Source organism: Amblyomma maculatum, chromosome 11 (genome assembly GCF_055883805.1).
Source record: "Amblyomma maculatum isolate TAMU_Amacu chromosome 11, ASM5588380v1, whole genome shotgun sequence".
Lineage (NCBI taxonomy): Eukaryota > Metazoa > Arthropoda > Arachnida > Ixodida > Ixodidae > Amblyomma > Amblyomma maculatum.
Window position 1 is genome coordinate 32,350,740 of NC_139354.1, and position 23,426 is coordinate 32,374,165.

The 23,426-nt window shown below is 47.3% G+C and overlaps 1 protein-coding gene across 1 annotated transcript in view; it reads left to right on the forward strand.

Moving 5' to 3' along the window:
- The first annotated feature begins 4 nt into the window (after nt 1-4).
- Patr-1 (Protein associated with topo II related - 1) overlaps nt 5-23,426 on the forward strand; it is a 30,636-nt gene continuing 7,214 nt past the window's right edge. The window contains exons 1-17 of the mRNA XM_084583331.1: nt 5-329; nt 723-819; nt 1,502-1,617; nt 2,411-2,503; nt 4,972-5,043; nt 5,438-5,563; nt 7,622-7,723; nt 8,524-8,727; nt 9,309-9,450; nt 13,380-13,460; nt 14,214-14,271; nt 17,907-18,067; nt 19,316-19,452; nt 20,613-20,733; nt 21,097-21,260; nt 21,373-21,546; nt 21,702-21,893. Coding sequence (XP_084439457.1) covers nt 291-329; nt 723-819; nt 1,502-1,617; nt 2,411-2,503; nt 4,972-5,043; nt 5,438-5,563; nt 7,622-7,723; nt 8,524-8,727; nt 9,309-9,450; nt 13,380-13,460; nt 14,214-14,271; nt 17,907-18,067; nt 19,316-19,452; nt 20,613-20,733; nt 21,097-21,260; nt 21,373-21,546; nt 21,702-21,893 — 2,079 coding nt within the window. The 5' untranslated portion in view covers nt 5-290. The remainder of the gene's footprint in view (nt 330-722; nt 820-1,501; nt 1,618-2,410; nt 2,504-4,971; nt 5,044-5,437; nt 5,564-7,621; nt 7,724-8,523; nt 8,728-9,308; nt 9,451-13,379; nt 13,461-14,213; nt 14,272-17,906; nt 18,068-19,315; nt 19,453-20,612; nt 20,734-21,096; nt 21,261-21,372; nt 21,547-21,701; nt 21,894-23,426) is intronic.

The window sequence follows — 23,426 nt, forward strand, 5'->3', positions numbered from 1 at the left end:
ACCCAAACAACCAGCCCCTGGTGGTATCTGTCGTGTAGTTTCGTTCGTTGGTGTGTTCCGTCTGCTGTGTGTGCTTGAAGTGTTACTCATTTGTTTTGTTCATCTACGGAGCAGACGCGTCATGCGGAGCAGTTCGTCTTGAAGTGCTGTGTCACCTCTGTGCAGTGCCGCACCTGAGCATTGCGCCGCGTCTTATCCCGATGTGCCACCGAATCTAAGCCTAACCAGCTCCTTGATATGGTACCACGTCGAGACAAGACCTCGATATATCGCCCACATCTCCCACAGACATGTCTAGAGGATTGCTGGCTTTTCGGAAGGAGCCCCAGGCAAGTTTATCGCTGCGATGGTCGTACCGTTAAATGCGAAGGTGCCGCGAAGTGGCGGTTTCGAAAGACATTTTGTAGTGCGTGAATACGGAATGACATGAACAGCATTCGCTCACCCGTGCGTTTCATGCAAGTGTGTATGCGTAGCTGTGGTTAGTGGTGATTGCATAACTTGGCGAAGACTACTCATGGCGGTCTAAATTGGCGCAAACATGAACATGGTAGAAGCTATGCCACAGCATGGCTGTGGTGTGCAATAACGCATGTCAGCTGTCACCGCGTTGAAGTCCTTTGATATAAAAGTGCTGAATTGCATTCAAATAAATGCCTCGCATCTTTCTTTTTCCTGCTGTGTTGTGTGGGGTATGCCCTTACCTGTATTCACTTTTCTAGGGGCTGCGTCCGTTAGGTCATGAAGATGAGCTGCTCACGGCCGAAGTTGAGGACGATTACGATGCCCTCAACGATGAAACCTTCGGAGGGGGCCTTGGTAAGTCATGTTTTTGATGCCTGTGTACGCCGTTTCTTTGACGACTGTGTAACATTCGCGGAACAGAACATGTAGAGAACGCCAATATTGTAGATCTGCCTACTTACGGAACGCGCTGTGTAAAACACATTATTGCTCCAGGAGACTAAATTGTGGAGGGTGTCTAGATGTCTCTGTGCCTGTGCCTTGGAAGCTGTGCCTTGCACTTTGTTTTGATTTCGTGGTCTGGCGGAAAATAAATCGGTATTGTTGAAAGCAAACTTGTTAGTGGAAGACTCGTTAAGTCTTGTCCGTACTAGATGTACGCTTGTCTCAACAAGCAGGCTTGCTGACATGCTGTTCAATGAAGTAATGCTTAGTTAGGTTTAGGGTAATGTGTCTCTTGCAAAGAGATTCTAGAGTGTATTCTAGCTTTCATGCCAGGTGTCAAAATCTAAGAAGCAACAAAATGTTTGCTTCCTAAAAGATGCTTAAAAAAAATGTAGGAGATGCACGCATTTCACATTCAATGACCAAAATTCAAAAGTTTTGATCCTGAACAAAGCAGGACCATGTCCACTTTGCATTGCAGCGCCCCTTCATAAGTAAAGAACGGCATCTGTTAGTCTGTCGAAGGTTCATTGTGGGGTGTTAGTAGTTATTTTCGTTTCAAATTTGCATCTTTGTTTGGATACCCTCACAGATGATGGCTGGGAGGAGGTGCATGAGAAGTTTGCGGAACTCGAAGACCGCGCCAAACACCCGCTGGCCTCGCTGCGGGATCCATTGGCTGACGAAGACCCTCTGGTTTTGAACCAGGTATGTGTTAGCCGCGCTTGGCTGGCCCAGTGGATTCATGGCCAAATCCTCAAGGCATGGTTGGTAGGTTGAAAAACGATTAAAGCTGTACTTGTTTTGATGGCGACATCGCCTTGTATTGTGGCTGCCGGTGCAGCCCGAGGTGCTACGATCATGCCACTCTATCTTTCGCTCACAAGTTGCCATTTTTACCTTGTCCGGGCTGCTGAAAATGCTCCCTTCTTTGGGCGTATCACTTCTGGAAGAAAAAAACTGATGCACAAAGGCTTTATTTCATCGCCTGTCGCAGACCTGGAGTCATGAACAAGATGAGCATTGACATAATAGATGAACGTTTGGTAGCAGTTTTATGCGTCGCACACCATGCTAGAGTTGTACAGGTCAAAGTTCTTGCTCCACACAGTTCATAGGCACATCCAATCAGCCTGGAGGATGGGCAGAAGTTTGATGAGATGAGGTGCGATGTGAAAGGCAGTTGTGGTTCACAGGATATTTGGGTTGAATGTAGCAGCTGGCTGCCATGCCCGCGACCAGAAATGTGGCGAATGATCGTTGCTCGCAGTAGGTTGGACAAATATATGTGCTGGCTTATTTTTTTATTGTTAGAGTTTGGCTTAGGCATGTGGAAAGACGGGTGAAAATGAGTACTCAGTTCGGGCGCAACTGCTCTGTCTGCAGCTTCGTCGCGTCTCTTCTCTTCATAACGTTTGCGCTCTTGCTGCTATGGGAGAGTTCACAGCTCTGCTCACATAGTTGAACATTAGGAGCTTACCGGATGTCCTTTTGCCTGCAGGATGTGGTGGAACGGAGTATCTCCCACTTGGGTTTGGAGGATGACCAAGAGGATGACCCAGCTGTCGTTACCTACTCCAAGTCATCGGCGTCTGTAAGTGTGATGCTAGACTCCTCCGTCCAATTTAGATCGAATCACTCGGGCAGAGGAATAACTCTGCTTGCATGTGAAACTGCAAGTTCTTTGATGACTAATAACTTCTCTGAAGAAGAGTAACAAAATGTGCTATGTAATTTCGAAAATATCTTTTTCCCCCCAATAGGCTCTTGTTTAAATCACACAAGCTGCTCGTAGAGTTGGACATGTTACCGCATGCGCTCTATTTCCTTGCAAATACTGTCATTGAGACTAGATGCCCTTGATAGGTTTATATTGGAGAGAGTCCGCAAACGGCGCAGTTAATGAACAGTGCACAGTAGTAGACAACTGACACTGTGTTCGCATACATGAGTGACGCTCGCGAACACTGGGGCTTGAGGCATTTAGTAGTATCATCTGGGCTGTACCCTACTGCAGTGTGTGATCCTTTCATCTGCTTACGATGCAGTTTGAGAAACTGCTTTTTCATGTAATGATGTCCAGGCTGTCTAGTATGAATTGTTATTAGTATGCAATTGTGAAGCACATGCCAGTATATGTCTTTTTGTGCGGAGGAGTCTGTGCGGTTTGTTGCGTCTTAAAAAATGTGTTGTGTTCGAAAAAACGAAGCATACTTTTGCCACACCTTTAATCAAAGGACTCCCCAACTAGCAGCAAACAGCGGGCTCCGTGGAGCCTGTGTGCAACGAGAAAGAAAAAAAATTGGGCAAGTTTTGATTGCTCACATTCCTGCCTCATACCCACAGCAGTGGTGAGGGGGGCTTCGACATTCAAAACTGCACCATTGAAATAACGTTTTATACTATCACAGTCTGGTTCTAGGATGTATACCGCCTTTTGCGGAAGTTTACATCCCATGGTGTCATTCGTCTCAGCGGTGTTGGGGACTGTAAGCTTTTGCACCAGACGGTACGGTTGCTCGCCATGAAGGAACGACGACATAAAGGCACTGGAAAACAGGAAACCAGCTTTGAAAGCTTTTTTTTTGTACCTGCTCCTGCTTGCACTGAGCCCACTTTTCACCCCTTCTGCTCCTGCGACAGCAAGTGCCCCCTTTGATTGTAAACATAGTGTTGGTCTGTTGGTGAAGTAGCAATTCAGGTTGCAGGAACAAGGACTTTTTTGCAACAAGGCGTAAGTAGAGCGTTAATTTGGGATCGACAGTTTTTGCTTGCATATTATTTAGTGTCACGTGCTGCCCCGCAGGGGTGGCGCAGCGGTTACAGCGCTTGACTACTGTTCTCAAGGATGCGGGATCGAATCCCGGCCTCGGCGGCCACTTTTCGATGGAGGCGAAAAGCAAGGCGCCCGTGTACTGTGCGATGTCAGTGCACGTTAAAGAACCCCAGGTGGTCAAAATTTCCGAAGTCTTCCACTGCGGCGTCTCTCATAGCCTGAGTCGCTTTGGGATGTTAAACCTCACAAACCACAAACCACTTTAGTGCCACGTGTGCCATCCTGACGTGGAAGTGGCCGGTATTCGGCGATTTGGCGGTGCTCGGCAGGTTTCGCAGGCATTGTGGCCTGCGTTGCTTTGTTCGGTGTCGGCTGTTTGACAGTCGTGATGGAGGCTGGAATGAGTTTGGGGAGGGCACAGCAAGCGAATTGCAATAGTGTTTGCCAAGCTTTCTTTCTTTGTTTTGCTGAACAAAATGTTCTTTCGCGCACGTCTCATCACGATATCGCCGCGAAAAAAGGGGGGGTGGAGATTCCGATCTTAAAAAAAGGGTGTGCTTATAATCGAGTAAATAAGGTACTTTCCTTCAGGTGACATGGAATGATAGAGATATTTCGCTGAATTAATTTAGAATGCCATATTGTTAAAACACTTAAAAGCACAGTCATAAAACTTGAAACTCATTTCTGTGTCGTCATATCATTGTGCACCGTTATGAGCAGTCGCAGATGGCAGCGTAACAGATGGAGGCTCTAATATGCTGTGGAGGGGCCAGAACTAGGGCTGTATCTCAAAAACTGCGCCCAATTAAACTCTGAACTTGGTCGTCGAAGCAAGTTCAGTCATAGCGAAAGGTGGCAACACTAATGGTTATTAATAGAAGTGTCACACAGAACCGTGACGACGGCTGAAGTGAGTGGCTCTCGCTTGGAAGGACACCGCCATGTTTTCGCGCTAAGCAAAAGCCGCAAAAAATTTAAAATTGTTGGATGCGCCAACTCCATTTCGATGTTAGCATTCTTTGTATGCACACTTTAGACCCGTTATTCCGCTTAGCATGTGATCATATAAAGCTCGTTATACTAAAACTGGCTGTTAGCTAGGTCTCAAAAGGAGACGCTTGTAGCTTATTTCCTTTCACACATGACTGTTCCGGCACTGAGTGGTTTGTTCTGTACAGATAGCAGTGTTGCCATGGAGGTGGCTTTTGCATGCTGAACTGGTTGTTGGCTAAACTGTAGAGGGTTAGCTGGTGTTGCTAATGGTGCCTTACCTGATCCTGCAGCCCTGGCCTGCAGAATGGGGGCGCCCCTGTCCCTCGCCTCCACCACCCGCCATTCTTCAGCAGCAGTTTGGTGTAAGTCCCTCTCATTTGTAGTTCTCTCGTCACCTCTGAAAATAACCTTTTGTGTACCTCTGCGGGAGTAACTAGTTTGTCAATGTAGAAGTAAATTTGTGCCTGTGAAAAAGGAAGCTTCGTGCTCGTTGCTTAGGATTTTTTTTCCTTAGCAACAGAGCCTGAAGACCTGCTATCATGTTACCTGTGGCATACTGGGCCACCTTATGTGCTATGCAATTGGTCCGACATTGGACGGTGTTGGCAATGTACTGGTCTATGTATGGCTTAACAGTGTGAGTGCTGGGCCGATGTTTTGTGCTGCCTTTAGATGCATTTACACTTGGGTGCCGTGGGCGTTGCTAGAGAACCTTGCTGGATGGTGGGGAGTAAAGTCACTTTTTTGCTTGCTCAGGGCTCCCCAAAGACGGAAACCATTTGGACGCCCAAGGCTGCGAACCCGCCGTCAGATGACCGGCTGGCGTCCCTGTTGTGGAAGATGCAGCAGCAAAGCCCGACCCAACACCAGACGGTGCCCCAGGTGAGAGTTCCTAGCTGGTTTTGCTCCTTGCAAGGGCTTGCCACCAGCATGTCCAAACCCAAGGCATTTTGCTTGTTCTTGACGGAGTATGTAGAATGCTACAAGATGTTGAGCTTGATTGAAGTGGGGCAATGTTGAACTGCAGCGGCATTCTTATTGATGCACATCCATGCGGACAGGTTGTTTAGGTGTCCAATGCGTAGTGATCGGTGTGGACAGGGTGATTGCTACTATTTGTGACAGGCATTGTGCAGAGGAGCTTAGTATAATGGGCGGACCAGGATGTAGTTACATTTGACTGCTTTCATGTGTGGCAGTATGAGGCGGGCCGTCTTCCGCCCCGCCGCCACTCCGCGGATGCAGCGTTCTCGCTAGCGACCTGTGGAGGGAACAAAGGAACAAGGACAGGGACGACACAGCGTTAATACTCGAATGCTGCTTATTGCACTAGCAAATAATACAAAGCATGCCAGCTAGCTATTCATCAACAAGGTATTTTTTGGAAGAGCAAGGCTACGTAAGAAGGGTTTTATACTCACTGACTGGGGAATGGGGGTGTGACTTTGGCGGCGGACATTTGCATGTGCCACGACTATGGCGGCCGGGATCTCCTGTGTGCGGCGCTTTCTTCGGACAAAGCCATACCACTGCGTCTGCCGCGGGAGGCGGCAAGAGCGTGCAGTATTTACTGGTTGCTTCGCTGTTGGGAACCAGAAGACGGGCAGTCGTGCACGACGAGTCCTCCCGTGCGTGCTGCATATTCCCTGCCTGCTATTCCCCGGCATTTGCCGGGAGGGGCGGCGGGAGACGACCGCTCTTGCTGCTGGCTGGATCCAGAAGATCCCTTTCGTCTTCTCTCGGGAATCCACTTAGGCGTCTTGGTGGTGCACCCATTGCTGGTTCTCCTTTCCCCACGGGCATGTAATTACCTCCTCTCCCAGCCGGCGTTGCCACGACGCTGCTGGGATGGTGATCAGCCGCGGTGAAGAGGAAACTAGTTTCCACACATGTTGCATGAAAAAAGCCAAATTACACTTGGACCTACTTATAGGCGTGGAATAGGAGGTCTCTTTAGTGGAATTGTTTTCTTGGAATGGATTTGTCGCCTTGTTGCAAAAAAGCGAGAGCCGGTTGCCGAAAAATGGCGTCGCTTCTTTTCGCATGTGTCTCAGTGCAGTGGCAGCAGACGTTTCAGTTTTCATGGAGTGCGCATTATTTGTGCACGGTGCTTTGCACTTTGTCCCATTTGCCATTGTTCGACATCGTGCCTTGTCAAGAAAGCTGTTGGGAGTGGCATGTTTTGCCCACGAAAGCTAATATGATTTTTCTTCTTTCGTTTCGAGGTATGAAATCAGCGTGTTGCAAATATATGACAGTTCCCCTGAAATGCTTGCGGCAGGCGCCAACAACGGCTGTCGGGAGCGTATTGGTCAAAGCTGCGTCAGGCTTCTCGTGTTTGCTGCCAACCATGTGCTGAGTGAAACAGTAGGCTTAGGAGACCAGCATGGCATCTACATGCATACATTCCAGATTCAAAGCACACACATAGAGCTCAAACACTGCCACCTCAAACACTAGTTACTCTTCAAAATGTATTTTCGTTGCTCACTGAAAATGCACGAGATGAACTTGTCGATTCTGGTGGTGTGAATGATCAATTTCTGAGTCACTGACTGCTGACGACGTAGACTGCCATTGTTGAAGAAGAAAGGGCAGGCAAATGTGATGTGTTGCTACCCACGCAGCTTGAACAATGACCCAATATAGGTACTGTATTGGTAAGTATTGGCCCACCATAGGGTCAGTGTATTGTCCACACAACACCAATATTGGGCCCGTGGTTTCTGCTGCCTGGGTGCATAATTAGCTGTTTTGAGAGTGTTCTAAATGCGACGCGGGCGTTTATCTGTTTCATGAAGAAGACCTCCCAGCGGTTGGCTGATGCCGTGTATGCCGTGTACCATTTGCGGCTTCAGGATATTTGGAAACGAACTTGCAAAGTGTAGTTTACTCTGCTGTAGTTGTTTTTAATATGGTGCTTTGCTTCGGTGCATGAAGACTGCTCCCGGGAGATCGCCGCTGCCCCCCAGTGCGCGAACCTTGGAAGAACTGGAGCGAGATATGATCTACTCGGCTTGCAGTCGCCCAGTGCCCATTGGGGTGAGTTATGCAGGAATGGATTTAACGGCCACATTTTCAGCTCTTATTGTTCGGCACAGTTACGTCCACTAAGGCCAGATAGACATCCTGAAGTGGCACAGTTACTATCGGAGCATTTTCTGAAACTCTAGTGTTTTTGCTGCATTACTTCAAAATAATGGCAGTGAAGCAGTATTACATAGTTTTTTTATTAACTACTTCCAGTAACAGCATTGCAAAGGTACAGGATTGTTAACTTCTAGCCCAATGCCAAGGATTGCTACTACTGTGTGTTTGTGGGCTTTAATTGGCCCAGTGGTGCCATCTGGCACAGCTGCTATGCAATTTTGTTTGAATTACATTAACAGCACCAGATGGCGCCACTTGTCCAAAAGTTAGCCGTATAGTCCGCTAATCAAGTCCTTGTGCTTGACCGACCATTTTTTTTTTTCTTTTGCGTATCCCACTTGTCAACTGCCGCCTGTATTGCTAAGACTCGTAGTATGACCTATGGTTGTTCTCAATAAGCCGCTGCCAGAAGTGCATCATGTGTCAATTCCATCTTTGCCCCACACGTCGATGCAACCAGCATGAACTATGCATATTACACACAAGTCATTAAAACTAAGTTTCCTCACAATCTGTGCTTTGTTCATGTCGAACAGAATATGGGCTGGCTCACAGGTTTTCCTGCAGTGGAATAATCTAGGCGTAGCACGGATTAGACTGAGTGGAATAATCTGGGCATAGCACGGATTAGACTGCCAATTTTTTGTTGTTCTTCTAACCGTCACCAAACTTACGGTGCTGTTTCTCTGCAGAGCCCTCGTCGAGGGTTACCCTGGGGGGTGCGTGACTACCATGCTGACATCGGTGGACCCTCCTCGCCCCGCTCCTACCCTGGTGCCACAGATGGGGGGACGCCTTCTCCCGGCAGGCGAGGGTCGGTGGACCACCTTCCTCCAGGGGTGCCGCCCCCGCTACGCGGAGCGCAGCCAAAGTCTCCACAGTTTCGCTTCAGTCCGGTGCGTCTTCTGCGGCTTTGTTTTACTGTGGCATCAGCGGGCTGGTGCTTGCTATTTTCCCTCCACGTTATGTGTCATTCCAATGTTGCTTGCCATGTGTGGAGAGAGCACGCTTCACCAAAGATGCCGTGCACTTTGAAGGGTGCAGTTGTTGTTGGTTTTTGATTGGGCGAGTTTGTCGGGCATCTGCCTTCACGGTGCTACTGCACTCGGTAGCACTTTAGTCTTGAAGCATTTGTCAAAGCGTAAATATGGTGCGGCAGTCTTCCCCGGAAATCAAGAAGAGGAGATGGACATGGGCAAGGCGTGTAGTGCGTAGAGAGGACTACCGACGGTCGCTAAGGGGAATAAATTGGATTCCAAGGGAAGGAAAGCACAGCAGAAAGGGGGGGGGGGGGGCAGAAAATTGGCTTGGAGGATGAGGTTAAGTTTGCTGGGGTCAAATGGATGCAGCTAACACACGACCGGGTTAGTTGGAGGAATATGAGAGAGCCCTTCGCCCTATTGTGGGTAAAATCCGGCTGACGATGATGAGTCTTCCCTAGGACTCCAGCTAATGTGCCTCCTTTTTTGCGACGCAGGGCCGCTCGCCGTACCCACCTCCTGGCTTGCAAGCTGGTGCCCCCATCCCGATGCCTGCCCAGTTCGGCATGTCACCGCCCACCAGGATGACAGGACCCCTCCATGGCCGCATGTCGCCAGGAATACAACCGCCGGGCTTTGGTACGTAAACCCATCTCTGAGATGTGCCGTCTTTGCTGTTGTCCTTTGCCTGGTACAGCACGGATTGACCAGTAGTAGTTAGTAATAGTAACGAACATTTATTGGCATAGCTAGAAATGCAGCCAGAAAAGGGCGGAGACCCTAGGTCTTCATTGCTGGCTGCCGCTTTTTGCACCCACTCAACCAGTTGTTGCTGGTCCTTTAGGTATGGCCACGGGAGGGAAACATTCCTATACCTTCCAGCAGCTACGAATTACAGCGCCAATTCCTCCTTCAGATATGCCCTACCGTTTGGAGGCTCAATTATGGACCGAACGATTTTTGCCGCAGTGGGAGGGGTCGTGCGCACAGCGGGGTGCCTCCAAACGCACTCTGGAAGGGAGGGAAGGTTGATGTGTTGTCTCCGGAGATTGCATGCTGCATGTGCATATGTGCGTGGGTGAGCTACCTTTAATGCACCTTTTCGCCTACCTTGCTATTGCTGCTGGAAGTTGGTTGCAGTGTCACGTCTAGCGCGACCAGCTTGCAACAGCAATGGCAAAATAGGCGAATTGCATTGAACGCAGCTCGCTCGCGGGCCTACGCACACGCAGAGTGTGATCTCCGGAGAGCACACATCAACCAGACACCACGTCCATCACGATCTGCTCGCACCAGCAATAGCAAATTAGACAAAAAAGTATGTTAAAGGGAGCTTGAGAACAACTCTCGCTCATACGCGTGAAATGCATGCGACCTTGCTCGTGAACAGCTACCGTATTTACTCGAATCTAACGCGCCCTCGATAGTAACGCGCACCCGTTTTTCGTGACCCCCACCCCCGAAAAAAAAAACACTCAGATTGTAACGCGCACCCGTTCTCCGCGAAAAAAGTACCGCACACCTCACGCTTTCATACAGCAATACAACTTTGTCTCGTTTGGAAAAGCAAAGATTTAATCTCGGTGCACTAAAAAACACACCCACAAAAGGAAACGGCTTATCTTGCCAAGATTGTCACTATGCCGGCACAAGGTTCACTCGTCGTCGCTGTCAGACAACTCCTTGTCACTGTTTACGGACCAAAGCATCTCATCCTCGGTGCCGTCCATGGCATTCGATATACCACATTTTTTAAAGGCCTTGATGACCATGGCAGACGGTATCGTGCACCACGCATCTTTCACCCATCCATGGCAGCCACTCACGAGCCATTCGGTGTAGAGCGCCCGAATCCTATCTTTCACTGGCTTGTTCAAGCAAACATCGAGCGGCTGGAGCTGCGAGTCATGTCACCGGGTATCATGACAAGGTCGGTGTTGCACGCAGCGAGCTTGTCCTTGATGCGTTGGTCGAGATGGCACTTGAAAGCGTCGAGCACAAGCATCGCACGCAGGCCCAAACTGCCGCCGGGTCTCTTGCGCCAGACGTGATCGATCCAGTCGGCGACCAAGTCCGTTGTCATCCAACCTTTTTCATTGGCGCGCACAATCACGCCACTCGGAAACACGATTCCTTTCGGGAGCGTCTTGCGCCTGAATATGAGATACGGGGGCAGCTTGTGTCCATCCGCGGTGCAACAAAGCATTGCGGTGACGCGTGTTTTTTCGTGGCCGGAAGACAACACGCGCACTTGCTTCGCCCCCTTCTTTTCAACGGTTGTGGTGGCAGGCATGTCAAAGTAGAGCGGTGTCTGATCGGCATTTCCAATCTGGCCGAGGTGGTAGCCGTACTTGCAGCGCAAACTCAGAACGAACCGCTGAAAACTGTGCAGCTTTTCTTCGTGCTCTTCAGGCAACTTCTGGCATATCCCTGTCCGCCTTCGAAGAGAAAAGCCTTTTCTCTTCATAAAATTTGACAGCCAGCACCTGCTCGCTTTAAAGTCGCTCCGCATTAGCCCTGTTTGTAGGGCTAGCTGCATCGCCCGGACTTTGAGCAGGTCCGTCGTCACTGGCCGCTGCGCCGCTCGCTGCTCTAGAACATATTCTGCGAGCCGCTCTTCTATTTCGGCGAACCGGCCCTGCTTCGGACCACTGAAACCTTTTCGTGTAGCCTTGCTGCCGAAAATCTTTTCCTTCTGCTTGCACCAGTCCCGCACGCATGTTTCCGGAACTCCGAATGCGCCTGATGCGGCCCGATTTCCGTCTTGTCTCAGCACACACGATGACTTTCCTTTTAAATGTGGCATCATGATGAACTCGACGAATCTTCGCTGTCCGCACGTCCATACTGGTCGGTCAATCGCAGAAAACGGGTAGGCTAACCAAAGCACATGTACCAAAGCACACAAAGGACGCTACCGCAGCTAGGCATAGACAGCTAGACCAGCTAGTAGGCTTGAAGTGCGTACCAGGCGGCCATTTTGAAATGCCGATGGCGATATGATATCGGAGATTTAGGGTCGTACTCGATTCTAACGCGCACCCAATTTTTGGACACGATATATCGGAAAAAAGGTGCGCGTTAGATTCGAGTAAATGCGGTAACCTTCACCAAATCTATAAGGAAGTGCACAGACAGCTGAGCATTTGCACGTTTTTTATTCAAAATTTGTGCGAGAACTGAATCACTGTTCTAAAATGGGGCGAAATTCGGGAAAATGCAGCATACATAAAATACATATAGTCAAACCCACTTACTATATCAATATTAAAGTGCCATGGAAATATCATTGCTATAACCGATAATTGTTATAACTGGGTTAGACCGAAAAAACAAAGAAAACATTATAAACTACACGCTTAATGAGGATGGGATAGCTTACGCTTTTTATTTTGTAGCAGAAATAAACCCGTAATCCGTAAGTGTCTGTTTCACAGCAATCTGGCCGACACCTTTCTGCAGGGCATCCAACTGCTGAACATAGTGCAGTGGAAGATTCTTAGCAAAAACATGGTCCCGCAGGGCGTCAGTCATTCTCAAGTCCTCCTGGTGCGACGCAACCTGCACATGTTTCCAGTCCATCGTCATCGTCGCTACCGAAATATCTCATTATATCGAGGATTTCGTTATATTGACGCCTAACTGTAGTGGGGACGATGTTCGTTTGAAGTTGGCACCTCGTATGAAACAGCCTCTGCGAGGTGTAAATGCTGACGTTGGAGTTGACATTGGATAGAGTCTTTGCTCTTTGGGGTGTACCAGAATTGCGAATTAGTTATTTGAAATTGATTATTGATTTGGAACGCTTCATCATTTATTACATATGGCAGTGTGAAAGCATGAACCTCTCTGCCTTTCCTTTTAATAAATCCATCTGTCTATATGGGCCTGCTTGTGTACCAACATACACCTGCCTTGTCGTTAGCTTCTGATATGGAGTTCACCCATTTCCATGGACACTAATGCATTTATTGGACGACTTTATGACACCCGGCTAACGGCTAACTCAAGTTATGAATAGCAGTCTTAACGCGATAATGTTGAAGGCTCCGTTCACTCGTCTGTGCAGGCTAGGCCTCGCAGATTCAAGTGCAACTCAAACTGCACTTTGCAACATTTTGGGGGGTGTGTGTGCGTGCGTGCTTGTGCAGACAGGATGACTCGTTAAAGTTTTGCTTTTCCTACAGCCTGTGCTGTTGTCATCAGCACTATTTATTCTCTCTTCTCTCAAATGTGCACGTTCACACACAGTTGGAAAAAGAAGAAAATATTGTCTGCCCTGAGGTGTCGTCTGCGCCTATTCATTCCCTTCATCCATGCACTGGACACCACAGTAGGGTTTGAATAAGGATTTCACACCGTGGTCAAAGCCTCGGTGAGGGGGAAGTAGTGTGCGAAATGGGAAGTGTGAACAGATGAGCTACAGCATAATAGTTGCTCATTTATTTGTTATTGTTCACGCTCGACACAAACTGATGGGTGGTAGTTATTAAGAAGGCCAAGGATGAAATATGGGGTTGCCCCATGAACGTGTTTCTTTCAGCATGCTTGGTGTGACTTGTTTGCAGGAGGCCGGCTTCCTGTGCCCCCTGTGCCTCATCCCATGCTGGGGCGGGGCCGAGTCATGATGGGCTCACCTATGTTGCTCAGTGAGTGCCCCCTTAATTACTACATAGTTTATTAAAAAAATTACGGGCAGATTCGTTGAAAATCTGATGTGATTGATAACCGTTCAGGTCCCCACCGCAACAAGTCTGGCCACATGAGCATGCTGGCCGTAATTAGTAATGCAAGTTTTGTTATTAGGGCTGAGACAGCGGTCGTATCGGTATTCTGGGGGAGGGGGTCAAGTGAAGCTAAAGCCTTCATCAAAAGTTCATAGCCCAATGAGTCGTGAGCTCCAAACTTGTGACCAGGACTGTGGGTATTCTAGATAGTGGCTTTTCGGGGTTGTTACGGCTTTCATGCCAAGGAGTTCTGCTACGCCCACTTGTGCCTTGCTATACAATGATTGTTGTCACTACTGTGCTGTTAGGACCTTGGTGCTGTGCGTTCTTAGCCAGTGCTCGTGGTGCGACAGCTGGCATTTGGAATGTTAGGCATGCTTGGATATGCCCGGCATCTTGTATTCCAGACTCGCGCAACAATTGGTGTTGCTATTGTGGCTTAGAACCAATTCCAGTGGTCAGTAAATACCTTAGATATAGTGAGAGGCATAGTGAAATGTGCAGGGGACATTGTGACAATGGTCTTAGCAATCTGTAATCTAGAAGGGGTTGGATAAAGGGTGCGTGCAGTCGCTTCTCGCAGACCAGCAGTGGTCTGCAGTGTTTTGTGGTGACAGTGAGCACTAATTTACACGATTCATTATTGCTCGGGGGTTTGGTTTCCCGTTTCTGCAGACAATCCGGTACACAGCCAGATGCCACTGCCGGCAAGCCTGCCTTTCAGGCCTGGATTGTGAGTACCAACGGTTTCGGCTTGTGCATTTCATTTCAATACTGACGCCCTAAAGTGGAACTTTGCTAATGCATCATCTGTCCCTGTACAAGGGACAGATGATGATGAGATTCGCTTTATAACTGGCATTTAATAATCGGCTGCGGCTGTGACAGGAGCTCGTGTGGATTCTTTGTGCGTTTGGTATCATTGCTGGTCGTCGCCAGGCTCTCCTTTAGGACTGCTTCTGGGAAGTGCACATGCCGTATCCTGGTGTCTTTCGTACACAGTCTCACTCAATGGCCTATGTGTCAATTCCCGAGACATTTCGGTCATACGCAAAAGCGAGTTGCCTGTATCCGCACTTGGCACAACATTGATGTCTGGAAGGAAAACTGAAAAGTGTTGCCCTCTTCCCTTTTGCTTTCCTTGCGGTCTCATCTGGGTCACTTTTTGCTCTGTACGTGTCTGTTCCCTTAACCTCTCTCTCTCTCTCTCTCTTTCTACCTTCTCCTCTCTTTCTCTCTTCTTCTTATTTTATTGCTGGGCCAACAGCGGTGCGGTGGATCTTCGGCGCCTCCTCTATCCTCGTCAGGTCCAGCACCCGCTTCTCAATAAGTATGTCCGGTGTTACGCTTGGGATGCATCATGTGCTGTCTGCTTTGGGGACTAAGCGACGAAGGTGCCAGTGGCCATCGTGTGGGCTTTGATTGGGCCATTGTTGTGGTCGTTGCCGCAAAATGCAAATTTTAATGCGAAAGCATTTCTTGGCTCATCAGTGTGCGCAGAAAGTGAATGTCTGCGGGATGCATGACCACAAGACAGATGCAAAACCAATCCTATGCAATCCACATAACTTGCAAAAAAACAGAATACCGAATCCAGTCATGGTTACTAGGCTTAGTGACTAACCACATTAGTTATAGTCCGAATCCAAGTCATAGCCAGAAATCCAATCCAGAGCCAATGTAAGCCAATACTGAATCCAGTTATGATTAATTGGCTATAATGCCTTAATGACAATGAGTAATGACTTGCAACATTAGTCATATCAAAAATCTAAGTCGTAGCCAAGAATCCACCCAGAATCCACATAGCAAGCCAGTGCCAAATTTAGTCATGATTAATTGGCTATAACGCCTTAAGGTATGTCACCACCTTCAGATATGCATTTGAAGAATATTATTCAAAGAAAAAAATTGTTTTTAACTCAAACTGTTCAAATGTTATCGGATTTTTCAACTCCTCCGGCACGCATACGAAACCGAAACTGAAAATTTCGGACTTCTCAGTATGTGCACTATCACCCCGAAAATTGCTTTGTATGCCTGTTTCTATATATTAATTTGTTGAAGTATATTCTGAAAGGTTTTGGGAACATTTTTCAGAGCCAAATATATTTTATTTAATTCAAAATTTCCTTCAGAGAGCAGCAAGGCGATCTGGCTTTATGTTGTTTACATTGATCACATTTGCTTCGCGAGTTGTCTGTGCTAGTTTATCACTCCTTTCAAGCTCACAGACTAATAGCTTAGACATTTTAGCAGAATGTTGTAGTAATCCTGAAAAGACTGCTAAGTTCAGAGCAAGACAACAGTGTCAACGGAAGTTCTTGCGTAACTAACACAGCAAGTATAAACCCAGAGTGGAACTCGTGGACTCCTGCAGAATTGGAATGCGGAACATCACTTGGCTGGGGACAGGCAGGAGAAAAAAGAAAAAAAAAAACTTGCATCAGCTCACACAAGAAGAGATTATGCTGCCTGTAACTTCCTTACAGGCAGCATAATCTTCTTTTGCGACAAAAGTGCCAGTGGCCATCGTGTGGCTATGAGCCTGATGCTTTTTAGGCAGATTGCACGCTTTTTGTTACCTAGACATTTGTTTCAATATTTAAAATGTGTCTTTTCCAGAGAACATGCTTCTTTTTTTGCTACGTACGGTTACGCGAGCAGTGATAACTTCTGTTCTAATGAATATTTCGGCGTAAAACTTTCTATGCTCTTTCTTTATACCGTAATCTGTGAAATGAAGCAGAATGACAGAACTACTGGTAATTTTTTCTCCTGTGGGTTGTTGTATGAAAAAACAAAATCTGCCAGTTGTAATTTTTATCCGTATCTTTATGATAATGCCCTTTAGTATGGAGGTATGCAAGCTATTGGAATTGATAGCACAGGTTATTGACCTCGGTATGTAATTGACAAAATGATTTTGAATCGCACCTCCCATTTTAGAGTTACGACTGTTGGTGTAGTACCCACATTTCAACAAATTATTAATTTTTTTTATACAAAACATTCCATTTACATAAGCTTTGCAGCCAAACAAACTATGTTCTAAACTAAAATTGTATTTTTTTTTTCTCGGAGGTGGTGACATACCCTAATGATGATGCATAATGACTTGTGGCATTAGTCGTAGCTCTAATGCAAGTCAAACAGACATTTTCCCGTCCCAGAAGCGAGTGTCGAATTAGCTCGGAACAGCCTAAATGCCGTTAATAGGTTAGGTAGGTTTGGTTTATGAGGTTTAATGTCGTCTTAAGCAACCCAGGCTATGAGGTACACCGTAGTGGACGGCTGCGTGTAATTTCAACCGCCTGTGGGACGGGCACTGACATCGCACAGTACACGAACGCTTTTGTGTTTCATCTCCATCAAAATGTGCTGGCTGCGGCAAGCCAGGTTCAAATTTGGCTCTCCCGGCTCAGTATAGTCTCATGCCCTCCTAATCTCTTTATCACTGCTGTAGGTCACGTTAATATAGTTAGTAGCAGAGCTCTTAGTACAAGTTGGCAAAGGCCTTGGCTGCTCATCAGATCTAAGTGGGGAAAAGAGAAGTGGCTAGAGTAATTGTAGAGCCGGTGGAAATTTCAACTTTGGGAGTAATCGGTTTGTTGTGACGCATGCTAGAAATAACTGCCGATTTTGCCTCATGCTGTGTTGCACGTGAACAGGAAATTGTTAGCTTTTATATAAGCCAGAGTCTTATATTTTCCATGTCCGCTCTGTAGATCTCCATACCGCATCACCTGTCACCAATACTAAAATTTATTAAAATAATTGGCTGAAATGGATTATGTGACAAGTCCTCATGAACTCTTTACCTTTCACATCTGGAAATGTCATTTGTGTAAGATGATTTTCGCATCATGTAGTACCCTCCGCTGCCTAATGTTCTCGCTGCTAACCTATAGTCGGCTGTGGATGTGTACACTTTTTTAAAGTGTCGCATGCGTGATGGCATTTTTAGTACACTGCCAAATTATGCCTGCTCAGTTAGGAGTGGTGTTGTTAAAGAAGTATGAATTGAAGGCCATGGCATGCATTACACACTTTGGCCGCTGTTAGCGCCGTAGCCAGCAGATCTGTTTTGTCGTAATCAGTGTGGCAAAAAAAAAAAAAAAATAACATTTTTAAAAAGGGGAAAAAACCTTACTGCCGCATAATTGCAGCCTCATGGCCACACTGGGAACCAGCTCAGTTCCTTTAGTGAACGGTGCAAGGGAACAAGAGCTCTCGTGCATAACGACTTTTTCTTGAAACTGGACAAGTTTTTGTTGTGACTCTGCAGTTAGGTGGAAGGGGAGTTCTCCCTTCTGTGGCAGTTTTCACGTCGTGTACAGGGGTGTCAAAATGTTTGGCTGCTTGCAGAAACCAGGTTCGCTTTGCTTCGCCAAGCAACCCACACTACCAGCAGCATGCCTACCAGACGGTGTTTGGAAGCCCCCATCAGGTTCCCCCCCACCACTCGTACCTGCGGCCACAGCTGTACGGGAACCTGGACCACAGGGGCAGCAGCAGCTCCTATTCAGGTGGGGCCAAAATGTTTTCCTCACGGGCCACCTTTTGCCTAATTGCCATCACGTTTGCAGCACTTGTACTTTGCTCCAGATGTTCAGAGATGATACGATAGATGTCTGGTAAGTAGTAGTGCTACTGTGTGGGCAGCTTTGAGAATTCAGGGCATGATTTGCTGATGCTATTTGAAGTTTGCATGCACTTCTACCCTTCCATTCTCAACAAACAGAGCTGTGTGCTGGGGCTGGCCTCAGTGCTGTCGTCATGTTTCCCACTTAGATGGATCTGACCTATAAAACTTTGTATACATGGAAGGCCTGATGTGTGGGCACATGTTAGTGATGCAAAACTACCATTAAATTGACTATCGATAGTACTGGTAAATTTTAAACTATCAAGAGTGCAAAAATCTATCAATAAATAGTGCAATCGATAGTATTACTGAGAGTGCAGTCAGTAGTATTATTGATTGTCAATCGAGTTGATAGATTTTAAACTATCAACAGTGTAAAAACCTATCAATAGTACTATCAATAGCACTATTAATAGTGCAATCGATTGTATTACCGAGAGTGCAGTTGATAGTGTTACTATGGGTAGTATAATCGTCAGTATTACTACCAATAGTGCTGTGAATAATTATGCAGTTCTTGGCCAGGTATCTTGCAACTTTTGGCACGCACACACAGAGAGCACGGATCTCTGCAAGCACACCTGCTAAATCAGTGATTCCAACCGATTTTGGCTCAGAAGCAGCCGCGCTGTGCGGTGCTTCTTGAGTCTCTGTTTCCAGCACAGCTAGGACATTTGCGACACTTGACACATTGTTGGCCGCTTGTTTTAGTTACTACCACCACCATGCCACGCACTTGGAACCTATTTATGTTGCAGTGAGTTTGCACGGTTGATTTTATATTATCAATATCACTATCAGAATTACTACCGATAGCGCTATCAATCTATAGTACTGCTGATAGGTTTCTTTAACCATCTATAGTTCGATAGTCACCCAACTATCAATACTACTAGCGATATTTTTTTATAATCATTGATAGTTCGATACTGATCGAACTATTTATAGTTCTGCCTCACTAGTGCATATGCATATGAGTGTGCTTTGAGGCAGAGTCGGTACAGGCTGGCTGAAAATGCAGCGCACTCATCGTTCGGCGCTGAGGAAGAAGATGGAGTCACCAAAAGAGGGTTGGCTATTCCTGCTGCCCATGGGATGGAATGACCTTTTGCATTTTGGTCCCTTCCAGGTAATGGCACTGGAAGTGAACATTCTGACGACCCCTACGCGGGACTTATGACCCAGAAGGAGAAGGATTGGCTCATAAAGATTCAGCTGCTACAGGTGCAGCCTGAGAACCCGGAGGTGGACGATTACTATTATGTGGTGGGTGATAGTTTCCTTTACTTCTTTTTGTGATTTTTTTAGCAGTTGGTGACCTGCAGTGCCAAGTGTAAAAGCCACTTTTGCCTAGTGCATCACCCGGTGCCTGTGGCTGCTGAGTTTACGAATGGTGAACATGATCGTTATGCAGCATCGCCACTTTTACTGTGCAGTATGAGCGCTCGGCAGTGGCGTGTGGCCATAAATATATCCAGTCATCTGTAGATACCAGCGTGAATGCGCCTCAAGTGCTCCTGCATACAGATTTATTTGTTTTTGAATGACTTGAATATCGGATGACACTTCATCCGATATTCATGCTTCACAACCATATGAAAGTCTCGTAGAGATTCCTCTACTACGGTCGATGGCTGAAAATTGGGACACGTGGCTTTCCGGACATGCTTGATTGTTACCACTGTTCCGCAACACCGCGACATGCTGCACACATTTAATATATATGAGCTCCCAAAATTTCGGACACATCACGACTGATTGCTCGTTGGCTCATTGTTTTTTTTTTACTTCATTTGCATTCGCCGTGGCACCACTACCGATAGCCAAGCCACCACATAACATGTATTGTGGAATGTCAATAATCCAGGCTTCAAGAGATCAAAAATGAGATTATATAAAGCAAATTTTAAGCCCGGATTACGGGGCGCTTTACGCAGTGCGATGCGGTAGCTGCACATACAACCCCGCCGCGTTTCGAGAATGTTTCACAGTACGGCAGGTGAGGGCTATACGGTGCAGCATCCTCGAAACGCGGCGGTCCAGCAACTCGCAGATTCGCTTTCGCATCTAGACTTCGTCTAAACCAGCGCGTTCGCCCATGAGGTGCCAACGGTAGTACAGCCATCGAACGCCGGTTGCGGCATGTTGCATGTGCAAACACTGCGCAGCGAAACCGTCAAAGCATCAGACTGGGCTACTGACCCCTTCCTCCACCATAGTCGGCAATCAGATGTTCAGACTGGGCTACTGACCCCTTCCTCCACCATAGTTTGCAATCTGATGTTTATGTAAAGTGATCTTTTTTTACGAAGTTTGATTTTTCGGATGTTTTCGTGGTCCCCAGAGACTCCGAAAGTATCTGTCGTCGACTGTATATGCTACCAAGAGCAGAGAAGTTACAAGCGTGCCTACTGTTCGCTTTCTAGATGTTTGCCAAGAAGAAGGCTGAGCGGAGAGAATCGCCTGGTGTGGATGGCGGAGACTGTGACAAGCTGAGGTTCATTCGGCCGGAGAGACTTCGCACTGAGTCAAAGAACTACACACCAAGTAAGCGCAGCGTTGTTGCTGTGCCATTCACCCGACTCATCTCGCAGCTGTGTGCATCATCTAAATTTAGCTGCACCAGTCTCCGATCGGTTAAAGCGGAAAAGAATAACGGAGTCGTAGCAGAAGGGGGATCAGAGCATTGCCCTTTTTCGAAGCACATGATCAGGTGCCGAAGTATTGTTATGCAATGAGGACAGGCGACTGTGTATCTTTAGCCTGCATTTCATCCTCAGTCCTTGCCTTGCTTGCTGTAGTAATGAAGAATTAAAGTTGAAATTGTAATGCACTGTGACACCTTTGCGGAGTGCTTCCTTCATGTTTATTGGGTCACCCCGTGCTTGCTTTTCTTTTGTACACTTGCAGTCCAGTTTGAGCGATCGCTGGGGAAGCTGCAGGTGGTGAGCGTCAACTACCCGCGCAAGATCCTTGACATGGGCGTTCAACGGCTCTCTGAAGAAGAAGACCGCAAGGTCCCTCCTGATCGAGATTTGCTGTGGTTTCGCCAGCTGCTGCTCGACATCGAAAAGGTGTGTATCATTTTTTTGTTCGCCTGTGCCTGCGGATTTGGTGAAAGGAGCCATTATTTGCCCGCGAAATTTGTTCTTGAACTTATTGCTCCTTCCTCGCTGCTATTTTCAGCTGTACTCGGCCGTTCTGGAGCACGAAGACAACAACTGTTCAGCGGAACGCCGGGCAGAGATAGCAGAGAAACTGTTCACTGAAGTGCAGCCGTCGGAGGAGCGCTTTGTTCAACTGGTGGGCGTGCGAAAAGGCCGCTCCTTAGTCCTTCGTGTGCTGCCCTTGCTGAAACCTGTGAGTTTATTTCCTTCTGTGCCTCTGCCAGACCTTGATGCCGCAAAGTTGTGGAAATTGAGGATGTGCTGTACTGTACTTAATTTAATTTTTGGTCACTAATTGGTTTGGTGAGCCTGTATTGCTCGTTAATTTCATTTCCGCTTTTTCATCAGGAGCACCAGGTGGCGACGCTGGCCGCCCTGCTGCGCCACCTGTCGTGGCTGCAGCGCAAGGACCGCCAGGATGGCACCCTGGACCAGGGGCTGCTGAATGTGGTGGCCATCATTGAGCGTGCCTCTCTCAACGATCTCATCCAACTGGCGGCCAGCCTACTCATCAACCCGGATGCTGCTTTTCCCAGCAGGGTGAGGAGCATGGGTGTAAACTAAACCGGAGCCCTCCACTGCGTCATTTCTCGTAGCCTACTGGAGTAGAGTGGTAAGTTGGGCTAGTTGGTTTATGTTTATCAGACGCATCAACCAACTAGCCCAACATAGGGCTCAACTCCAGTATGCTCTTTTTGCATTGGGCTCGCACGTGTTCGATTAAATTACAACGCAGTCATTTGTAGAAAAAAAAAAAACTGAATTGCCTCGCACAAACTTGATTTCTACGTTGCTATGGAAATTAGTAGCGTGTTTTAACGATGCTGAAGAGTGATGTCATTTCGTGGGAAGTTGTCGTCGTGGCCAGATGCACTTCACATATAACCGATTTTTACCGTATACTATAGAGGGGAAAATGTACATTCATCTATGGAAGTTGAGCTGCGACTTCAGTTTCACTTACTATATCCGCGTTTGTTATTCTATCCGAGTTTACTATAGCTGGGTTCTGCTGTATTATAACAAGGTGGTCAATTGGATAGATTGCTAGCTGCAGCTCTTGTTTCATTTTTAATCTAAATAAACTAAGGTGCAGGGTGTTGTTAGATCTTATTACAGTGTTTACTATTTCAGCTATCTTCGGTTTATATGCCGATGATATTGGTCGGATCGGAAGCTACTGAAAATGAAAAAGTTGCTGACTGGGGCAGGTACAGTTTGACAAAGTTATTACAGTCGAACCCGGATATATCGAACTCGAAGGGGATCGCGAAATAGTTCGATATATCGATAATTCGATATACAAAAATCGGCTTGTGACGGTGCCAAAAAACAATACCGCATGTGTCGCGTAATCAACCCACTCGCATAATGAACCCGCCCTCCACTTTCGCACCCGAGAATTAAAAAAAAAAAAAAAGAAAAATGCGTTAAGACCAGCTCGCTCACATGCAAGCGATTGAGCGATCTCAGCGACGAGCAACAGCGACAGAGCGAAAAATTTCAAACTTGTTGGAACTGCGTCCCTCTTGGCGCTCGAGCCACCGCGACAGCTCAATACAAGGTTTCTGTGTCGCTGCGGCAGAAATCGCAATCGCGAGCGTTTTCGCTTGCATGTGGATGGCGCGCGTCACTCCGTTTCGGTCGTGGTATCCATGCACAGATCATTTCTTGGCAACGTGCCAAGATGTTGCGCAGCGATAACGTCAGGGCGCTTTATCTTTTTATAGCTCCTCCAGTGGCGGGGAGCGAACTTGGCAGAGTGCCCGTGGTGGATTGATTGCACAAGCCTGGTTCGATTTATCACGCTGCACCTGGGCGGGCGTCATGATCGCAGCAGCAGACCGCATGCTTCCGTTGATTCATACATGCAAAGATAAACGGCTCCCGCCAAAAAAAGAAAAAAAAGCCTGCCACTTCTTAACGTCCGCAGCCGCCATATCTTACGCCTACGTCGCGCGTACAGCACGATAAGAAAGAATGACTCTCGCAAAAAAAAAAAAAAAAAAGAAAAGCAGAGAGAGCTGCCGCTTCTTAATGTCCGCAGGCGCCATAGCCACGTCAGCCGCCGCG